Source organism: Phlebotomus argentipes, unplaced genomic scaffold (assembly GCF_947086385.1).
Source record: "Phlebotomus argentipes unplaced genomic scaffold, Phlebotomus argentipes genome assembly contig_17, whole genome shotgun sequence".
Lineage (NCBI taxonomy): Eukaryota > Metazoa > Arthropoda > Insecta > Diptera > Psychodidae > Phlebotomus > Phlebotomus argentipes.
The window spans coordinates 800,649-816,651 of record NW_026776166.1 but is presented as its reverse complement, the minus strand read 5'-3'; the positions used below and the strand labels follow the sequence as shown (position 1 = coordinate 816,651).

The following is a 16,003-nucleotide window of genomic DNA, read 5'->3' as shown; positions in this document are numbered from 1 at the left end:
AAATTCACGGCAAAAGTATAGGAGTGAGAAAGTGCATAATTTTTGCTCATTAAACACACAAATTGCAGTGATGCAATTGATTTAAGCCTAATTAAAATATGACGATTTACCCTTCTGGCTGATGCCAATTTTATTAAATAGATTAATTATTTTTAATAGAATGAGGTGGCGCAATAAATCTATCAATATATTCCCAATGCAATTATTGGTTTTGCCATATTTTCACATTATTTCAGAAGGTTGCTCTTTTTTTTGCCGCCGCCGCCGCTTGGCAAATGGTGTTTGGCTAAATTCATTTAATTCCACTGACATGGCGATGCGCGTAAAAATCCCCAAAGGACAGAGTGGAGCAAATAAAAATGTCAGGCGAAGTGGGTTAATGAATTAAAATGTAATTTTGCAATTATGCTGAAGCCGGGCATCTGCCTTTTGCGGATGGATCAAAAATTAATTGAGAACCATCTGACTCGGTTGATTGCACAATTTGACGAAGTGCTCTCTAGTTAATGAGCTAGTTCATATTTATACACGACATGGGAATTTTCGGTTCACGGCAGAACCTATCGCAAATTTTAATGAGCTGCGCGGGGGCATTTTTCCACGAGATGCAGCCATATGACACATGATGTCCAGCGCTGATCCTGAATTATTGAGAAGGCGAGAGCTGGAAGTAATTGGGGGAATTTGGTGGAAACAAATCGAAGCGTTGGCCCAACATGAATACTAATTAGTCGGTGCTTGTGCCACTGCTACACGACACACGTGGTGGCAATTTAAAGTTTTTGCATTAAAAGTCACACAACATGGAAATTGCCTTTTATCACATCATCACCCTGAGAACCTGATGCTGTCCTATCGCTGCGGTTCGGCGACCTCCCCAAAAACTCACTTCAAAGCAATCCAATTTCGTCCAACTGATATTGTCAGGGCCAGAAAGTTGAGCCTGACGGCGAAGGGGTTGCGCATTCCTCACTCCCATGTCCACGCGGCATTGTTTCAGCGACTGAATTCATGGGGAACTCTTTGTCACGCGTTCGCTCGCCTCTGACTTTGGCACAAGTGTTTCCAGGGGGGCCAGAGCAAATGGCACGTACAATTAAATTTGAGAAAAATTGCTCCAACTGGAGTTTTGTAGCCCACGAATTTTATCGCACGCACTCATCCGCAAAAGCCTATCGAATTTTTCCAGCTCCAATTCGATTGTACGTGTCAAGGAGAAACTTTTCCCATTTCAATTATGCCTCCAACATTGCTTTTTTTATATTCTTTTCATCCCGAAGGCGCAAACCCCGGGGAAAAATTTACCCTCACCGAAGTTCGTGGATTTACCTTATGTATATTGGATGGGCACCAACCTGCAATTAGTCACTTATTAGCCTATGTGGCTCGGAGGGCAAAAATTTTTCTCCCCCTCTGGTGGCACAGCTTGGCTGACGGCGGAGACGAAAATGATGAGCGGCGGAGGTGAAAAAAATAGACTTTTGCACTTCACTTAAACTACTTGTATTGCAAATTTCTACACTTCAAAGGGCAAAGTTTCTGACTTGGAATTTAATTAACTCAATAAATTGTATAAATCACGATGTTATCAGTTGGACTGTCTGGTTAAGAGTGAAGAAAGTAGAAATTACACAAGAGACAATTAGATTAAATTTTGGTGCCCGAGCGGGACTTGATAAGGAACTGGTTTGGTCTTATCTCTATGGCGTGAAGCGCATTCGACGATATTTCTGCACTGAAATGCGTCAACATCCTGGGGGGCCGATGATGAGGGCGGGAGTCCCTCGATGGGCAATTTGGACAGCCTCTGAACTGCCCTTTTGTATTTACCCCTTGCTGTCCTGATCGTGACGACTCTGCATCGTCCATCTCTGCCCGGATGAAGCTCCTCGATGATGCCCATTGGCCATTGATGTGTGGCCATTGAATCGTCGCCGATGAGAACGATATCGCCAATCTTCAAATTGTCCGCTTCCTGCGTCCATTTGACTCTCTTCTGGAGAAGATGGAGATATTCTTTCCTCCAACGATGGGCGAAGTGCTGCAGAATCTTCTGGCAAAGTTGCCATCTGGAGAGGCGATTTGGCGCAACATCTGTGAGCGTCTGATCCGGGAGCGCGTTCAGTGGGCGTCCCACTAAAAAGTGACCAGGAGTCAATGCGAACATCTCATTTGGATCCTCGGAGAGTGGCGTGATTGGTCTGCTATTGAGGATGGCTTCGATCTGTGCTACGATGGTGTTCAACTCCTCAAATGTGAGAATAGTCTGTCCAACTTCTCTGGCTAAGTGATGTTTGAGGGACTTGATCGCCGCCTCATAAAGTCCGCCATGATGAGGAGATCTTGGTGGCGCGAAGTGCCAATTGATGCCCTTGGGGGCTGCCTCTGAAACGACGTCTGGCGATGACTGGATGTCTCGCAGAAACTTTGCCAACTCTGCGCTGGCTCCGCGAAAATTGGTGGCATTATCGCAGAAGATGTCGCTTGGAGCAGCTCTCCTGGCCGCGAATCTCCGCAGCGCAGCGACGAAGCCCTCGGATGAGAGACTGCCGACAACTTCCAGGTGAATGGCTTTCGTCGTGAAGCAGACAAAGGCGCAAATGTACGTCTTATATGATGTACCTCCTCTCTTGTAGCTAGGACGCGTGAGGACTGGGCCGCAGAAATCGATGCCACACACTTTGAATGGAGCCACGTGATCTGTCCTACTCGTGGGAAGATCTCCCATTCTCTGCTCCTGTCGGATCGGCTTGGTTTTCCAGCACACAACACATGAGCGAGCGACGTTTCTGGTCAGATTTCTTCCTCCCAGCGGCCAATATTTCTGACGCAGAGTGGCCAGAAGCAGTTGTGGTCCCGCGTGCATGTTGTTCTTGTGTGTGTGGGTGGCGATAATCGTGGCGAGGCGACACTTGGGCAGAAGAATTGGATGGCGGGCATCGTAGTTTGCAGGCGATTGAGCCAGTCGGCCACCCACTCTGATGATTCCCTCTCCATCAATGAAGGGAGTCAAGTGGCGCACATGGGCGAACCTCCTGCTGGTCCACATGGTGCCATCGGCAATGGCTGATCTCACTTCTGCCAAGTGTTGAGCTTGTGCAAAAGATACTAGTTTGTGCTCTGATTTTAGGAGTTCTTGGGATGTAATGGGACCTCTAATGCGACTAGGCGAACCTGTCAGGACTCTTAGCACGTATGCTAGGATTCTTTGTATCCGCAGATAACTGCTGGATCTTTCAAGGATGGTATCAAGGATGTGACTTTCTGGGACCTGATTGATAATGGCAGTCGACGAAGCAATGAGCGTGACACTATACGGGTCTTGAGGCCAGTTTTCGGCCTTACCCAACAAAAACTCTGGGCCCGTCCACCATATAGATGAACTTTTCAATTCTGTGGGCAACATACCACGCGATACAACGTCCGCAGGATTTGAGGCTCCCGGTACGTGCTGCCATTTCGAAACGTCCGTCAGTCTGAGAATCTCAGCGATTCTATGCGCGGTGAAAACGTCAAATTTAATGCGGTTTGATCTGATTTGCCCCAAAACAATCGTCGAGTCTGTCCACAAGAAATATTCCGTGACTGAGAGAGCATTTCTGATCTTGTGGGCAAACTGAGAGCCTAGAGCTGCGGCACACAATTCCAATTTGGGGATGGTGATCGACGATGTGGGAGCAATGCGCGACTTAGCCATCAGAATCTGAGACTGGCGACCATGGATATCATCCTCTGTGACCACATAAGCCACGGCACCGTATGCAACTGAGCTGCTGTCGCAGAAGACATGCAACTCGGTGGACTTGGGAGACGTCAAAGTCGACATTGGGCGCTGAACTGTGATCTCCTGAAGGGTTGGAAGACCTTCGGCTAATTGTTTCCATTGGGAACTGATATGTTCCGGAAGCGGATCATCCCAATCCAACTTTTCCTCTTTCCAAAGGGCCTGCATGATCAATTTTCCGATAACGATCACTGGAGAGACGAAACCAAGAGGATCATAAAGTGACGCAATTGCCGCGAGGACTTCTCGCTTTGAATTGACGTCAATGAAATCTCGAGTGAGCTGGAAGACGAAAACATCATCCTGAGGGTGCCAAAGCATGCCTAGAGCCTTGGATTGTTCAGGAAAGATGCTGCGCACCTGTGAGGGCTCTACTTCCTCTGTGATTTCTGGACTGCTGACACACCATTTGGCGAGCGTCATGCCAGCGGAACTCAACAATTCTTTCAACTGCCGTTGAGTTTCAAGCGCATCGGAAATGGATGGGCATGATGCGAGACAATCGTCCACATAAAAATTCTCTTTCAGTGCCTTGGCAGCGAGTGGAAATTTTACCTCTTCTCTATCTGCCAGATCGATGAGGACTCTTGTCGCGAGATAAGGCGATGAACTTACACCGAAGCAAACTCCTCTTGCCCTATAATGACGAATGGGTTCCGAATCTCGGAATCGCCACACAATGCGATGGTAGTCGTTGTGGGAGGGATGAATTAGCACCTGAGGATACATCTTCTGGATATCACAACAGAATGCAAAAGGGTGTTCTCGGAATCTGAGGAGAATTGCGACGATGTCGGGCTGAACTGTCGGGCCCACCATGGCAACATCATTCAGGCTGAGGCCTGTTTGGGATTTTGAACTGGCATTCATGACGATGCGAACTTTAACTCCTGAGGAGGACTTCTTAGCAACAGCGTGATGAGGCATATAGTAAGAAGTGGAAGTGATCTCATCTGGGGGAACCTCCTCAAAAAATCGCAAGTCGAAATTCTCCTGCATCGCAGCGTGATATTGGCTTTTTATCTCTGGGTTGGCGGACAAACGACGCTCGAGACTGAGAAATTGTCTGGTGGCATTTGGCAAATTGTTATGAAGACGCACTAAACTGGGGCGAAAGGGGATCTTCACAACATATCTTCCAGTGTCATCGCGGACAGTGGACTCTTGGAAGCAGTTCTCCACGATCTCATGATCAAGGGTCTTAGGATGGGCAGTGGAAACTTCTTCTATTTCCCAAAACTTCCGGACCGATGAGTCGATGGAGGCCAGCGTCGTTCCAACATACGCGACCTGGTCTGATTGTCGCGTCTGTGACGAGCTAGCATGGGCACCAGAAACAACCCACCCAAAGCAACTTTCTTTGAGAATTGGCAAGCCTTTGCCCAATCTCATTATCTGTCTGGTGAATATCTCGTTATAGAATTCGTTGCTTATCAGCAAATCAATGGGCTGAGACACATGCCATGTTGGGTCGGCAAGGGAGATCTCTGAGGGAATGGCGATCTGATCCACCTGTACCTTCCAATTAGGCACCTTTTGTTCCAACACTGCGGGAACAATTTGGCATGTCATCGAAAAATGGACATCTTGATTGTCAACTGCCTGCACACAACATTCAGCCTGGAATTTGGACTTAGCTCCACCTCCAACCACCCTCCCAATGTACACGTCGGACAGAGATTTGGGCAGCCGAAGTCTTTGGAATAGGGGCTGTGAAATCAGATTGACTTGAGCTCCGGAATCCAGCAAAGCTCTGCACAGCTGCGGAACACCGAACTTATCCAAGACTCGTACCACAACCGTCTCTAGAAATACCTTCACAGCAGGGCGAGAGGCAGTGGAAGAGCCGACGATGGCTGTGGAGTCAGACTGTGAAGTGTCTGTGGGCCTATCATTCGATTGGGTCTGCTGCTGAGCAGGAGTGGATTGTGAGGACTCAGACTGAAAGGCTTCGTGCAAAAGTGTGGTGTGGTGTTTGGAGCATTTCCGGCAAGTGAAAAAGGTACAATCCTTCGTCAAATGTGTCTCGGTGATACATTTTCGGCACAGTTTGTTGTTCCTGACAAGTTCCAGACGTTCTATGGAGGGCATGGCAATGAACTTGTGACACTTGAACAACTTGTGGCCTTCTTTTTGCATCCAGGACAAGGAGATTGTGCAGTGGCAGAGAGAACTGTGGCTTTTTGTGGCTTGAGATTCTTATTGCTGGTTGGGCCAGCTGGAGTGGACTTGGTGGCCTGAGATGAGGATTTGGCCGGGTAAGAATTGTACTGTGCGATGGACTTTAGTCTCTCTCTCAGAAACTGCAAGAATTGGACCATCGTTGGTGATTGACTCTTAACCTCGCGAGACCACAGAACTTGGGTTTCATGGTCGAGCTTCTCCAAAAGCAAATAAATGACCCACGGATCTCTTTCCTTGACATCAAGTGCGTCGAGGGAATTTAAAACTGAATTGGCGGTGGCAAAAAGATCCGTAAGAGCATCAACTGAGGGAGTGGAAATTGCTGGCATCGTGCAAAAGCGCGCAATGTGATGATGAACAACAGACTGCTGATCGTCATATTGTCCCACTAATGTGTCCCACGCAACAGAATAATTGGCATCTGTGATGGCCAAACTATCAATCAACTTCTTCGCATTTCCCTTGACTGAGGAGACCAAATATTGCAAACGTTGCACATCAGTGAGGCGAGGGTTAAGATGAACAATGCTGGTGAACATGTCTTTAAAGTGATGCCAGACAGTGTAATCACCGGAAAATTCTGGGACCGTTAACACAGGGAGCTTCAAATGGGACTGATTTCTGACGTCGTGTGGTTCTGGCCGTGGACTGTGGGCCACTACATTGGTCAGCCTATCGAAAAAGTTCTGATTGCGCACCTCTGCTTGTGCTTGATGGGTAATGAGCATGGCAAGAGCTTTTTCTAAATTAGCAATTGACGAATCACCAGAAATTTGAGCTGATGGCTGATGATTAGAGCCAGAAGGGCCAGGGATGGGCAAAGGATCATCATTATCATCCTTCCGGTCCAAAGCATCACCCAAAATTCTCCTCAACTGACTAATTCGCTCCATGATTCTCGAGTGCTCCTCATATTCAGTCACCGAATTATTTCCCGTATTCACTAGCTCTTCATGAACCATTGTGAGTTGAGCTTTAAGGTCATCAAGTTTAGTTATGTTGGAGGCAATATCTGTAGCCGAAAAGGAAGCCTCATCCTTGCGAACGGAATCAACATAATTTTCAATGCGAGTCAGGTGACCCTTAAGTGTCGCTCTTTTGCTCAGGAGAGTCATAATTAATCAGGGTGAGAGCGAAAGGAAAAAAGATGGGAATTGCACAAATTTTCACTCTACACTGTTACAACTTACTTGGCGTGTGAAGATTGATACGGCAGAGCTGAATGGCGGCGTGGACTGCACTTGGTCACAGCAAAAGCTGGTGGACGCCTTCGCAACTTGGACGGCGTTGCCTCGAAGGGCCAAAATGGATGGGCACCAACCTGCAATTAGTCACTTATTAGCCTATGTGGCTCGGAGGGCAAAAATGGATGGGCACCAACCTGCAATTAGTCACTTATTAGCCTATGTGGCTCGGAGGGCAAAATTTTTCTCCCCCTCTGGTGGCACAGCTTGGCTGACGGCGGAGACGAAAATGATGAGCGGCGGAGGTGAAAAAAATAGACTTTTGCACTTCACTTAAACTACTTGTATTGCAAATTTCTACACTTCAAAGGGCAAAGTTTCTGACTTGGAATTTAATTAACTCAATAAATTGTATAAATCACGATGTTATCAGTTGGACTGTCTGGTTAAGAGTGAAGAAAGTAGAAATTACACAGGAGGCAAATAGATTAAATTTTGGTGCCCGAGCGGGACTTGATAAGGAACTGGTTTGGTCTTATCTCTATGGCGTGAAGCGCATTCGACGATATTTCTGCACTGAAATGCGTCAACATATATACTTCATGAGCAAATATTGGAGAGAAGTTTAGCAAATAGTGTTTTTTCAATTACAAGAATTAGCCATTCGTGCTTGAAGGCGCAGAGCAACAGAGCAGCGCAATGTTGGATATTTTCCCGCCACTAAATGTACGTAAATCTCCGATATTACGTGATATTGGCAAATGCGAACGTGCCTTTTGAGGTGTGAAACGATATAATTGTCGAGTAAACATTGTGAGGATGGTTTTCATAGATGCGCTCCAGAGTTCTCGGTAAAATCGAGTGGCATTTAATTAAATATTAATTGTAAAGAGTGTGTATATTTCCTCAAATTTCACACACTCTGCTGTGAACTCACAAAGAGACATGATTTATTTAAGGAACAAACCAGCAGATAAGCTCCTTTCAAGTCAGCAAAGTGAAACTCACAGTGCAGAATGTAGGATTTGCCCTGATTCATAACTGATAAAGGGGGAAAGTCTTCTCCGAAGGGTTGAAATTAGCTTTAGAAGAGATAGCAAACTTGCTCTCAAATTAAACCAATGAAACTGCTCTCTCAATAGAAGGATCTAAGCTTGCCACACTGAAAGTCTGCGTCAATAGAATTTTTTGAGAAACTGCTGGAATGGCTAGATTTTTAACCTACTTTCTCTGTTCTATCTCTCAAATTTAGAACGCTAAACATTTCAGCTGGGCATCAGTATTTAGTGCTCATTAACGTTGGATTATTGGCAATAACACAGCCAAATGATATAAGCTCATGTTACTCTCGCTGATGCAATTGGGTCTTTGTGTCTAATTAAATAGAAATATTTAGCTCAAAATTGTGCATTTGTATTTCGTCATGTGTGGCAAATACAGAGGCTAATTATGAGCTAATTTGTTCGGCAATTCCACCTCATCCGCCCTTGTCTGTGGTGTCAATTGTGAGCACGTGGAAACACTGTGACGGAGGAATAAAGTTATTTCTATTATTAACTTTCCATGTGAGCGCGACTGTGCGAGGCTTGTCAGCACGTGAGATGGCAAGAAGCGAGGGCAAAAGACAATCCTGACTATAGATATTGATATGTGTCCCCGGCGGGATTATGTCTATCTGCCTGTGCGCCTGACGCGCCAATCTGACGGCTTTATCACACCTGTCCTCAGGTGAATGGATCCTCTATTGTGTGTGTGTGCAAGATATTCTGCCATGTCGTGCGAGTGGATTTCCATTTTTCTTCCTCCGTCGAGCATCCCCCAGGCCGAGACTCCATCAAATGCGAGTTGGCGCTCAGGAAAATTTAATACCCGTAATGTGTTGGGGAATTCCATCGATACATGAGGGGCTCGCATCGAAAATGCCGCCATAATTTCGATGTTGGTGCCAGATATGGTCCATTAGGCATCCTTTGGCGCGCCTGGTGGGGGGGGATTGTCTCATTTTTACCCACCCAAACATGATAATTTCGGCACACAACAAAATAATCAATATACACTTTCGACGTGTCTCCACCCCAAATGCTCCCATTCTCCGGGTCGTGAGGTGAATTTGTAATTGCGCCTTACTCTCCGCCATGGCGCAAATGTTTAAATTACATTTTCACGGATGGACGAGCCCGATGAATTGTTTCAGCGCCCCGCCGCGGCGCCCTGCAAGTGTGCAGATAAAAAATTCACAGCAATTTGCGTATTTACACTGGGGAATTTTTATCGCGCACCTCCTTCGAAATTTTCATCACTTCCAAACACGGAATTGATATTGGGGTTGATTTGTTCTCCCTTCGCACAGCACTGCGTCGCGTACGGGGCGACGATTTCTCAGCGAAAATGACATGAGCGCGCGTGAGAGTTTGCTGAAATATGAGCAATTTGGGTGATTAAAATAATTAGGTTTTTCCCCCCGGAGACGCGCGCGTTTTTCAGCCCGTGGGAAAATATGGGTAAAATATGAGCGAATCAATTCGAAAATTGGGGTCACTGATTCAGCAGAATTGATTTTAAATTGTAGCCGTACGTGATTAATGCTCAGTGACATTTTTTCCGTGATTCACGGCCATTTAGGAGGGAATACAACATTGCCATAATGTCAATTGATTTTGGGCGAAAGCGCCAATTAGGACTATTAATTAAAAACAGTATCGGTTTGCGTATTCAGGACGGTGATTAGGATGTACAACAAATATTACAGCGAAAAAAGGGAGTCATTTACATTCAACGTGACTCTTTTTACGCAAGCCATGAAATATTCACACGAAATACCAGGAAAACTTCCTTGCTATTCGAAGTGAAATCGGCAATTTTGTCTTCTTTTGTATAATAAGTTGATTTTATAAATTGATTTTATATCTTTTCCTGCAAAAGGAAATTAGGAAAATCACGAAGCTTTTTATTCTAAACTGTTTTCAACTTTTCTTATGCGGAAACATTGAATTAAGGATAATAAATTTATGATTTCCCCTTTAAAAGGCGCTCACGTATGTTTATTTTAAATCAATATAGAAACCTTCAATTTTCAAATTAATACAATTTTTAATCAAGAACATCATCAGTTTTCCATATGTTCGAAGAGCTCGAAAAAAATTGGCATTTTGGCGCATGATACGTTACATGATGGTCTCTAGTGAGTTAAATTGTCGTGCAGCAGAGAATTCAGACACGATAGGAGAGCTTTTCCTCCGGGGAATTGTCTCACTATATCGAGAGCGTGAAATTTAATTTGAAAAATTGAACAAGAGCACAAAGCAGCAAGGGATAATCCAATTAACAAATTAAGAAGGAGCGTCTATTTAATTATTAACTTGTGACGTTGTGATCCAAAAGATAAATGAAACGACACCAAGGCGCATATAGTTCATTGTCAGGCGTTGGTTTGAACTTGTATATATATTTTTAAAATCGTCCCACTTTCATGGCGCGTCAATGGGAAAGTTAAATGAATATTCTTTGGAAGTAATTAGCGTGGCCGGAAGATGTTCTCACTGTGAAATTCAAAGCAAATCCTATCAGATAGCTTCTATTGCCGCCGGTGATTAATTTATCAAACACTTTCTCTCCCTCTCTCTCGTGTAGCACTTCAGCATTTCATAGTTGTCTCAGCACAAACTGGGAAGGAATGCAAGAGTTCCTGCAGACAAGCGGACAAGAATTCGAACAAAGGACGAGGCGTGAAGTCAAAGTGTTAATGAGAGAACAAAGTCAATTCATCACCTTTTAGCGTGAATAAATTGGTCAACGCAGAGGAAAATTAATTTATCTAAACTTTGCAACTTTTTCCACTCACTCGCCACTTAATTAAATATATATTTTTTCCCCTTTATCCGCGCACTCGGACAATAAACCAAAGGCACAGCAAAGGGTGGAGGGAAATAATTTAAATGGGAAGCTCTCTTGAGCGAAATATTAAAATTCGCCTTCAAGTTAAAATCAACTTGAGGAGAATTCAATTAGCTGCATGCACAATTCCGAGACAACTTTCGGAACAAAAGTGCAAGTTTGCATCTTGTAATTGAATTTGTCAATTAGTGGTTGTACTTTGTGCAGTGAAACCATCACGGAGGGGGAGTTTGAGGGTGAGACTCAATTTTCAGCCATTCCTCATGCACAACTGTTCGTGCGAAAGTATGATAGTTGAAAGGAAAAATTCCCAGTGAAATATTTAGAATGTAATATAACACTCACTTAAGTCAATAAGCACAAGTCAAGAGCTTGTGCGAGAGTGCAAAAACTACTAACTGAAAAATTATCTACACTTCTGTGAGCGTGGGCAGAATTTCCATGCACTTAATTGACTCTCGTCTATTTCCTGGGCTCGTTCACCTGCTGAGAGTGGGAGAACAAAGATCTCCTCTCTTAGCCGGAGCGAGTAATGTTGCCATTGTTTGAAGATGCAGACAATAGCGTTACATGCAATGACATTTTAATCAACTTACCGACAACGTTCAGCACATACGAGAGGGACATTTTTGGCTCTGTATTTATTTGACACTCGTACACGCCCGTGTCTCGAATCTGGGGATATTTCAGCTGAAGTGTCCAATTTCCTGTGCTATCCGATCGGATTACCTGCCGAAATGGATCAAAAATTACCTTTAATGCTGAATTAAAGAGGAACTTCTGTATTATCGCCATGCACTGTGATTCTATCGATTCGTCGCTTGTATTAAAATATCCTCCTTCGCAGAATGGGTATAGAAGGACCTTCTGCAAATGGCTATGAGTTGAGCAAGAGAAAAAGCTCTCAAGTGAATATAAAAACCGTGCTGCACAGAGAGAAATAGTTGATAAGAAAACTCAGTGAAAATGACACAAATTCAGTCCTTTGCCACGACTTTTTCCATATCCTGTACACGAAGTTGTTTAATAAGATCGTATAAAAACATGGTTAATGTAAATTTTGAAATGTATTTTACCTAAAAATCAATACTTTTTCTCAGTGTATTGCTCACTCACAGCTCTCTTTGTGTCGCTCTGTCGCAATCGCCAAGTGAAGCTCCACAATTAATTGTAAGAAAAAAGCTTTCAATGCAATTAGGGCTGAAAAATGCGAGTAATCGCATAAGAGGAGCTTTTCCGATAGATAAGCCTGAGCAAAGAGGCCAAGCACGTTTGCATGGCGTACGAAGTGTGATTGTGAGTGAGGTGAAATCTCACCCATGAATATTATTCCCATTTTCTTGTTCACCGAGCGGAGGGAAATATAATGAGATGTGCGTCCAGGACCTCTTGATTAATTCTGCAAAATTATTTTCACCCGATATAGAGAATCGCGCTGCCGAAATAAATGCGCGTTATCTTGTTATCTTTCGCTTTATTCCTTCTCCGGCAGGGCTTTTCTCTGGCCACTTGATTACGAGCTCGCTAATTAAGCAGCAGCACTGATAGAGCCCTTAATTACACATGGGCACACTTTCATCCTTGACGCTCAACGCATTCATACTTCCTGCCTCTCGTCCTTTTTGTCCGCCTCGCAGAGGCTTTAATTAAATGCGAGAAAGCTCGGGATTTTCACTTTAATGACTATACAGAAGGGAAGTAACGAACCTGAAATCGCTGATCTGACGTGTAAGTCAGTGTGCCTGCAGTCAAAATGTGGAGATCCTTCTTTCGTATCCACGAGACCTGCAATGTAAAAATTAAAGAGGGAAAAATACAGTCTTTGATCATCACCTTTGGCGCTGAGAATTTCTGTGCATTCGCCCCGCTTTGCCGGCCAATATTGAAACCCCGCTGCTTGATAAATGTTCTTTGAGTTTGCTTTATGAAACATCTTCATTATAGTTGCTCCTTTTCTCTCCGGCGCCGCGCGCGCTTCAATATCCAATCAAGGATATTAATGGAGGTGGTCGGCGAAGGCATTGGATAATAGGGCAGAGCATTGCTATTTATATTCATTTTGCTGTCTTTTCCCACCCCCCACGGATACATAGAAATTAATGGATGAATATTGACGTTGCTTACCAACACAAGGGATGATGTTAAAAGCTTCTGCACAGAGCCTGACCATGAAAAAATTCCACCTCTCATCGTGTATGGATTTTGTAGCGTAAAGCCAGTAGATCTCATATTTTATTCACCCTCTCATACATCAGAAAGTCCGACCTTTGGCCAAGAAGTTGGCAAAACCACAGCGTGAAATAAACTCCGGAAAAAGGGGAGCAATTTTATTTATTGACAGGCAAAGAAATGTGATTTGTGTGCTGGAGATTTTTGGTTAGGAGAGTGTGGGGCTAACAAGGCTTGATTAAAAACCCTAAACATCCTTGGTTCAAATGTGTGGGATGTTCTTCAAAAATAATTCATCTTCTTATCTCTTCGCAAGAAATTGAATCAACGAGAGCAGATTAAGTGAGGTGTGGCTTAAATGTACGATTTTCTAGTCAAGTATTCCGTCAAATGACTACAAACTATCGCTATTTTGTAAGTGAGAGCCTAAAGCTGCTCAGCTGTGCTGAATTTGGAGAGCTAAACACGGAATGACTGTGATGTAGATGTTTGTTCACCCACCACTTGAATAATCGATTCCAATTTATTTTATTTGCACGCTTCAAAAAGATAAGAACTTTATCCCAACACATACACACGCTCTCGGTTGATCATGTCATAGAGAAATGGCTCTAGGATGAAGGCTCTCAGGATGAAGGCATTCAGGATGAATAAAACAAAACTCCAATTATCTATAAGCGAATGAAGGTGTGCGATTTTTCTGCCGTGGGAAGTTTTCGATGGGAACTTTTGCCTTTTTGTTATTGTCAAGAATAATGACAACATCTCTGTCTTGTCTAAATGCGGGCCGAGTCACTTCCTGCGGCTTTTGATTAATAACTTGTGCACACACTCGTGGACGGTGTATCAATTGCCAGAATATACCTGGACCTGCCTCATTGCGATGTCATCATTGTGGCGAAAGTTTCTCCGTCGCTTTTCCGCTTTTTCGGGGGGTGGCGGCGGAGAAACTTTTCCTGCCATTTCAACAAGTTCAGCCGCAACCAATTGAAACCACATCGTCTTTCGCATGTGTGTGACGAGGCGAAAACTTTTTCTCCTAAATAGTTTCGCGACGTGGGCGGAAGAATCCTTGCTTACGATACATATGCAGCTGGAGAGACTTCAAGTGAAATGTGGGGTGAAATGAAAAATGGCTTGATGACAGATTTTATTAAAATTGCAGTGAGACTGTCAAAGGAAATCGTCTACGTCGAGAGTCCTCCGTGGAAAACCCGCCCCAGCGTTAAGCTTTTGAAAGACGCGCGTCGGAGAAAATGAGTTGAAGAACAGTCAGCAATTCACAATGGGGCGACGTGTTTCATAGATAATCTCCTATCTCATCAAGGTGTGTCACGTTTTCATGAAATTTCTAAAGGGTTGAAAAGCTCTGAAATTATGATATTTTTCTTTTCCACGTCTACTCAATGGGGATGAGCAGACAGAGTCGAGTGACTGGGGCGCAGAGATGCATGAATTGTTCTTCTAAGGATACGAGAAATTAAATTCCCAGCATATTTCACCCGGAAACTGTGAATAGTTTTGTATCAAGCTCTGAACCTGCTTTTCACAGAGCACAAATTTATGATTCATTTCACTATTTTGATTAGTCAGAGAGTCGTCGGTTGAGGAAGAACTAAAACTGCCCATTGTAATATTGGTGTCAGAAGTGGGATTGTGTGATTTTGGAAAAGTTCGACTTTTGAACTTTTCTCTTCTCTTTTACCTCGATTAGTAAAAAATACTTTTGTGCATTGGTGAAAGGATCTCAAAACCATTCTTGTTTGTCGTCCACAAAGTTATTTGAGAAGATTATCACTTGATGGAGCCATTAAGATGGGATTTATCGTGTTGAATCACATTTTCAATTAAATTTTATCGGGTTTCCCTCCATAGCAAAGTGTCTGAATGCATAATTCACTCTGAATTGTTCAACGCTGATGGAGAGTTCTATCATAGCATCCTCCATCAACTCGAGATCTTCATCACGACGTGAGGAGGCGGAGAAGATGCATTTTTGCACCTTCACTTCACTCTCACCGCGAATTCAATTATCTCTAATTGTTTTAACTGATTCCCCGATATTGATTGACTCCGGCTCACGGCAATCTCGCTCCTGAACACATGCAGGAATTGCTTTTCCCACGCGACGTGTCAAAAGTGATTCTCGTTGGTTGTGTACGAAAATATGTACTCACGTCTTTGTCACCGAGACGCTCAACACGGCAATGGATGAAGGCTGTTTGTCCCACCGTCACGGTGACGTTGCGCTGCACATCAAAATTGAAATAGGGCAGAGCGATGGGATGCACTGTGGATGATGTGAAGCTCTCTGCAAAAAGACGAGTAAACACTGTAAGCGTCAGGATAAATGAGAACTCCGCTTCCATCTAGAGTTGCACGTGAAGATGAATTATATATGGCGCATCTGCTGGAATATTTATTGTATTTTGAAACAGATTATGCTGGGAATTAAAAGTATGCTGTGGTGATCTCTTTTACTGCATTTAAGGGCTTTTCAACGTAATAATATTATTATTGTGCAATGTTTATTAAATAAGAGGAATTTAAACTGCTTTTTTTACCCAATTTTCCTCTATGATAAATTCAAGATCAAGTATCAAATAATATTCATTACATTAATATGTTTCACCAAAAGAGAACCGAAAATTTCTTTCAAAGTTGAGAATTGTAAACCAAATTGGTGTGATTTTTTATTTGTTTCGAACAGACAAAACTCTAATTGATGTCATAATATTTCCTTCAATGTGATCGACTGCCTATAAGATGGGATTGAAGATGAAGAGTG

The 16,003-nt window shown here is 43.7% G+C and overlaps 1 protein-coding gene across 2 annotated transcripts in view; it reads right to left on the bottom strand.

The window, feature by feature from the left end:
- Positions 1–16,003, bottom strand: part of LOC132256723 (zwei Ig domain protein zig-8) — a 47,427-nt gene that overhangs the window by 17,656 nt on the left and 13,768 nt on the right. For both annotated transcript variants that reach the window (XM_059753236.1, XM_059753237.1), the window contains exons 3-5: positions 15,393–15,526; positions 12,754–12,831; positions 11,643–11,775 (exon numbers count right to left, since the gene is read on the bottom strand). In XM_059753236.1, coding sequence (XP_059609219.1) covers positions 11,643–11,775; positions 12,754–12,831; positions 15,393–15,526 — 345 coding nt within the window. The remainder of the gene's footprint in view (positions 1–11,642; positions 11,776–12,753; positions 12,832–15,392; positions 15,527–16,003) is intronic.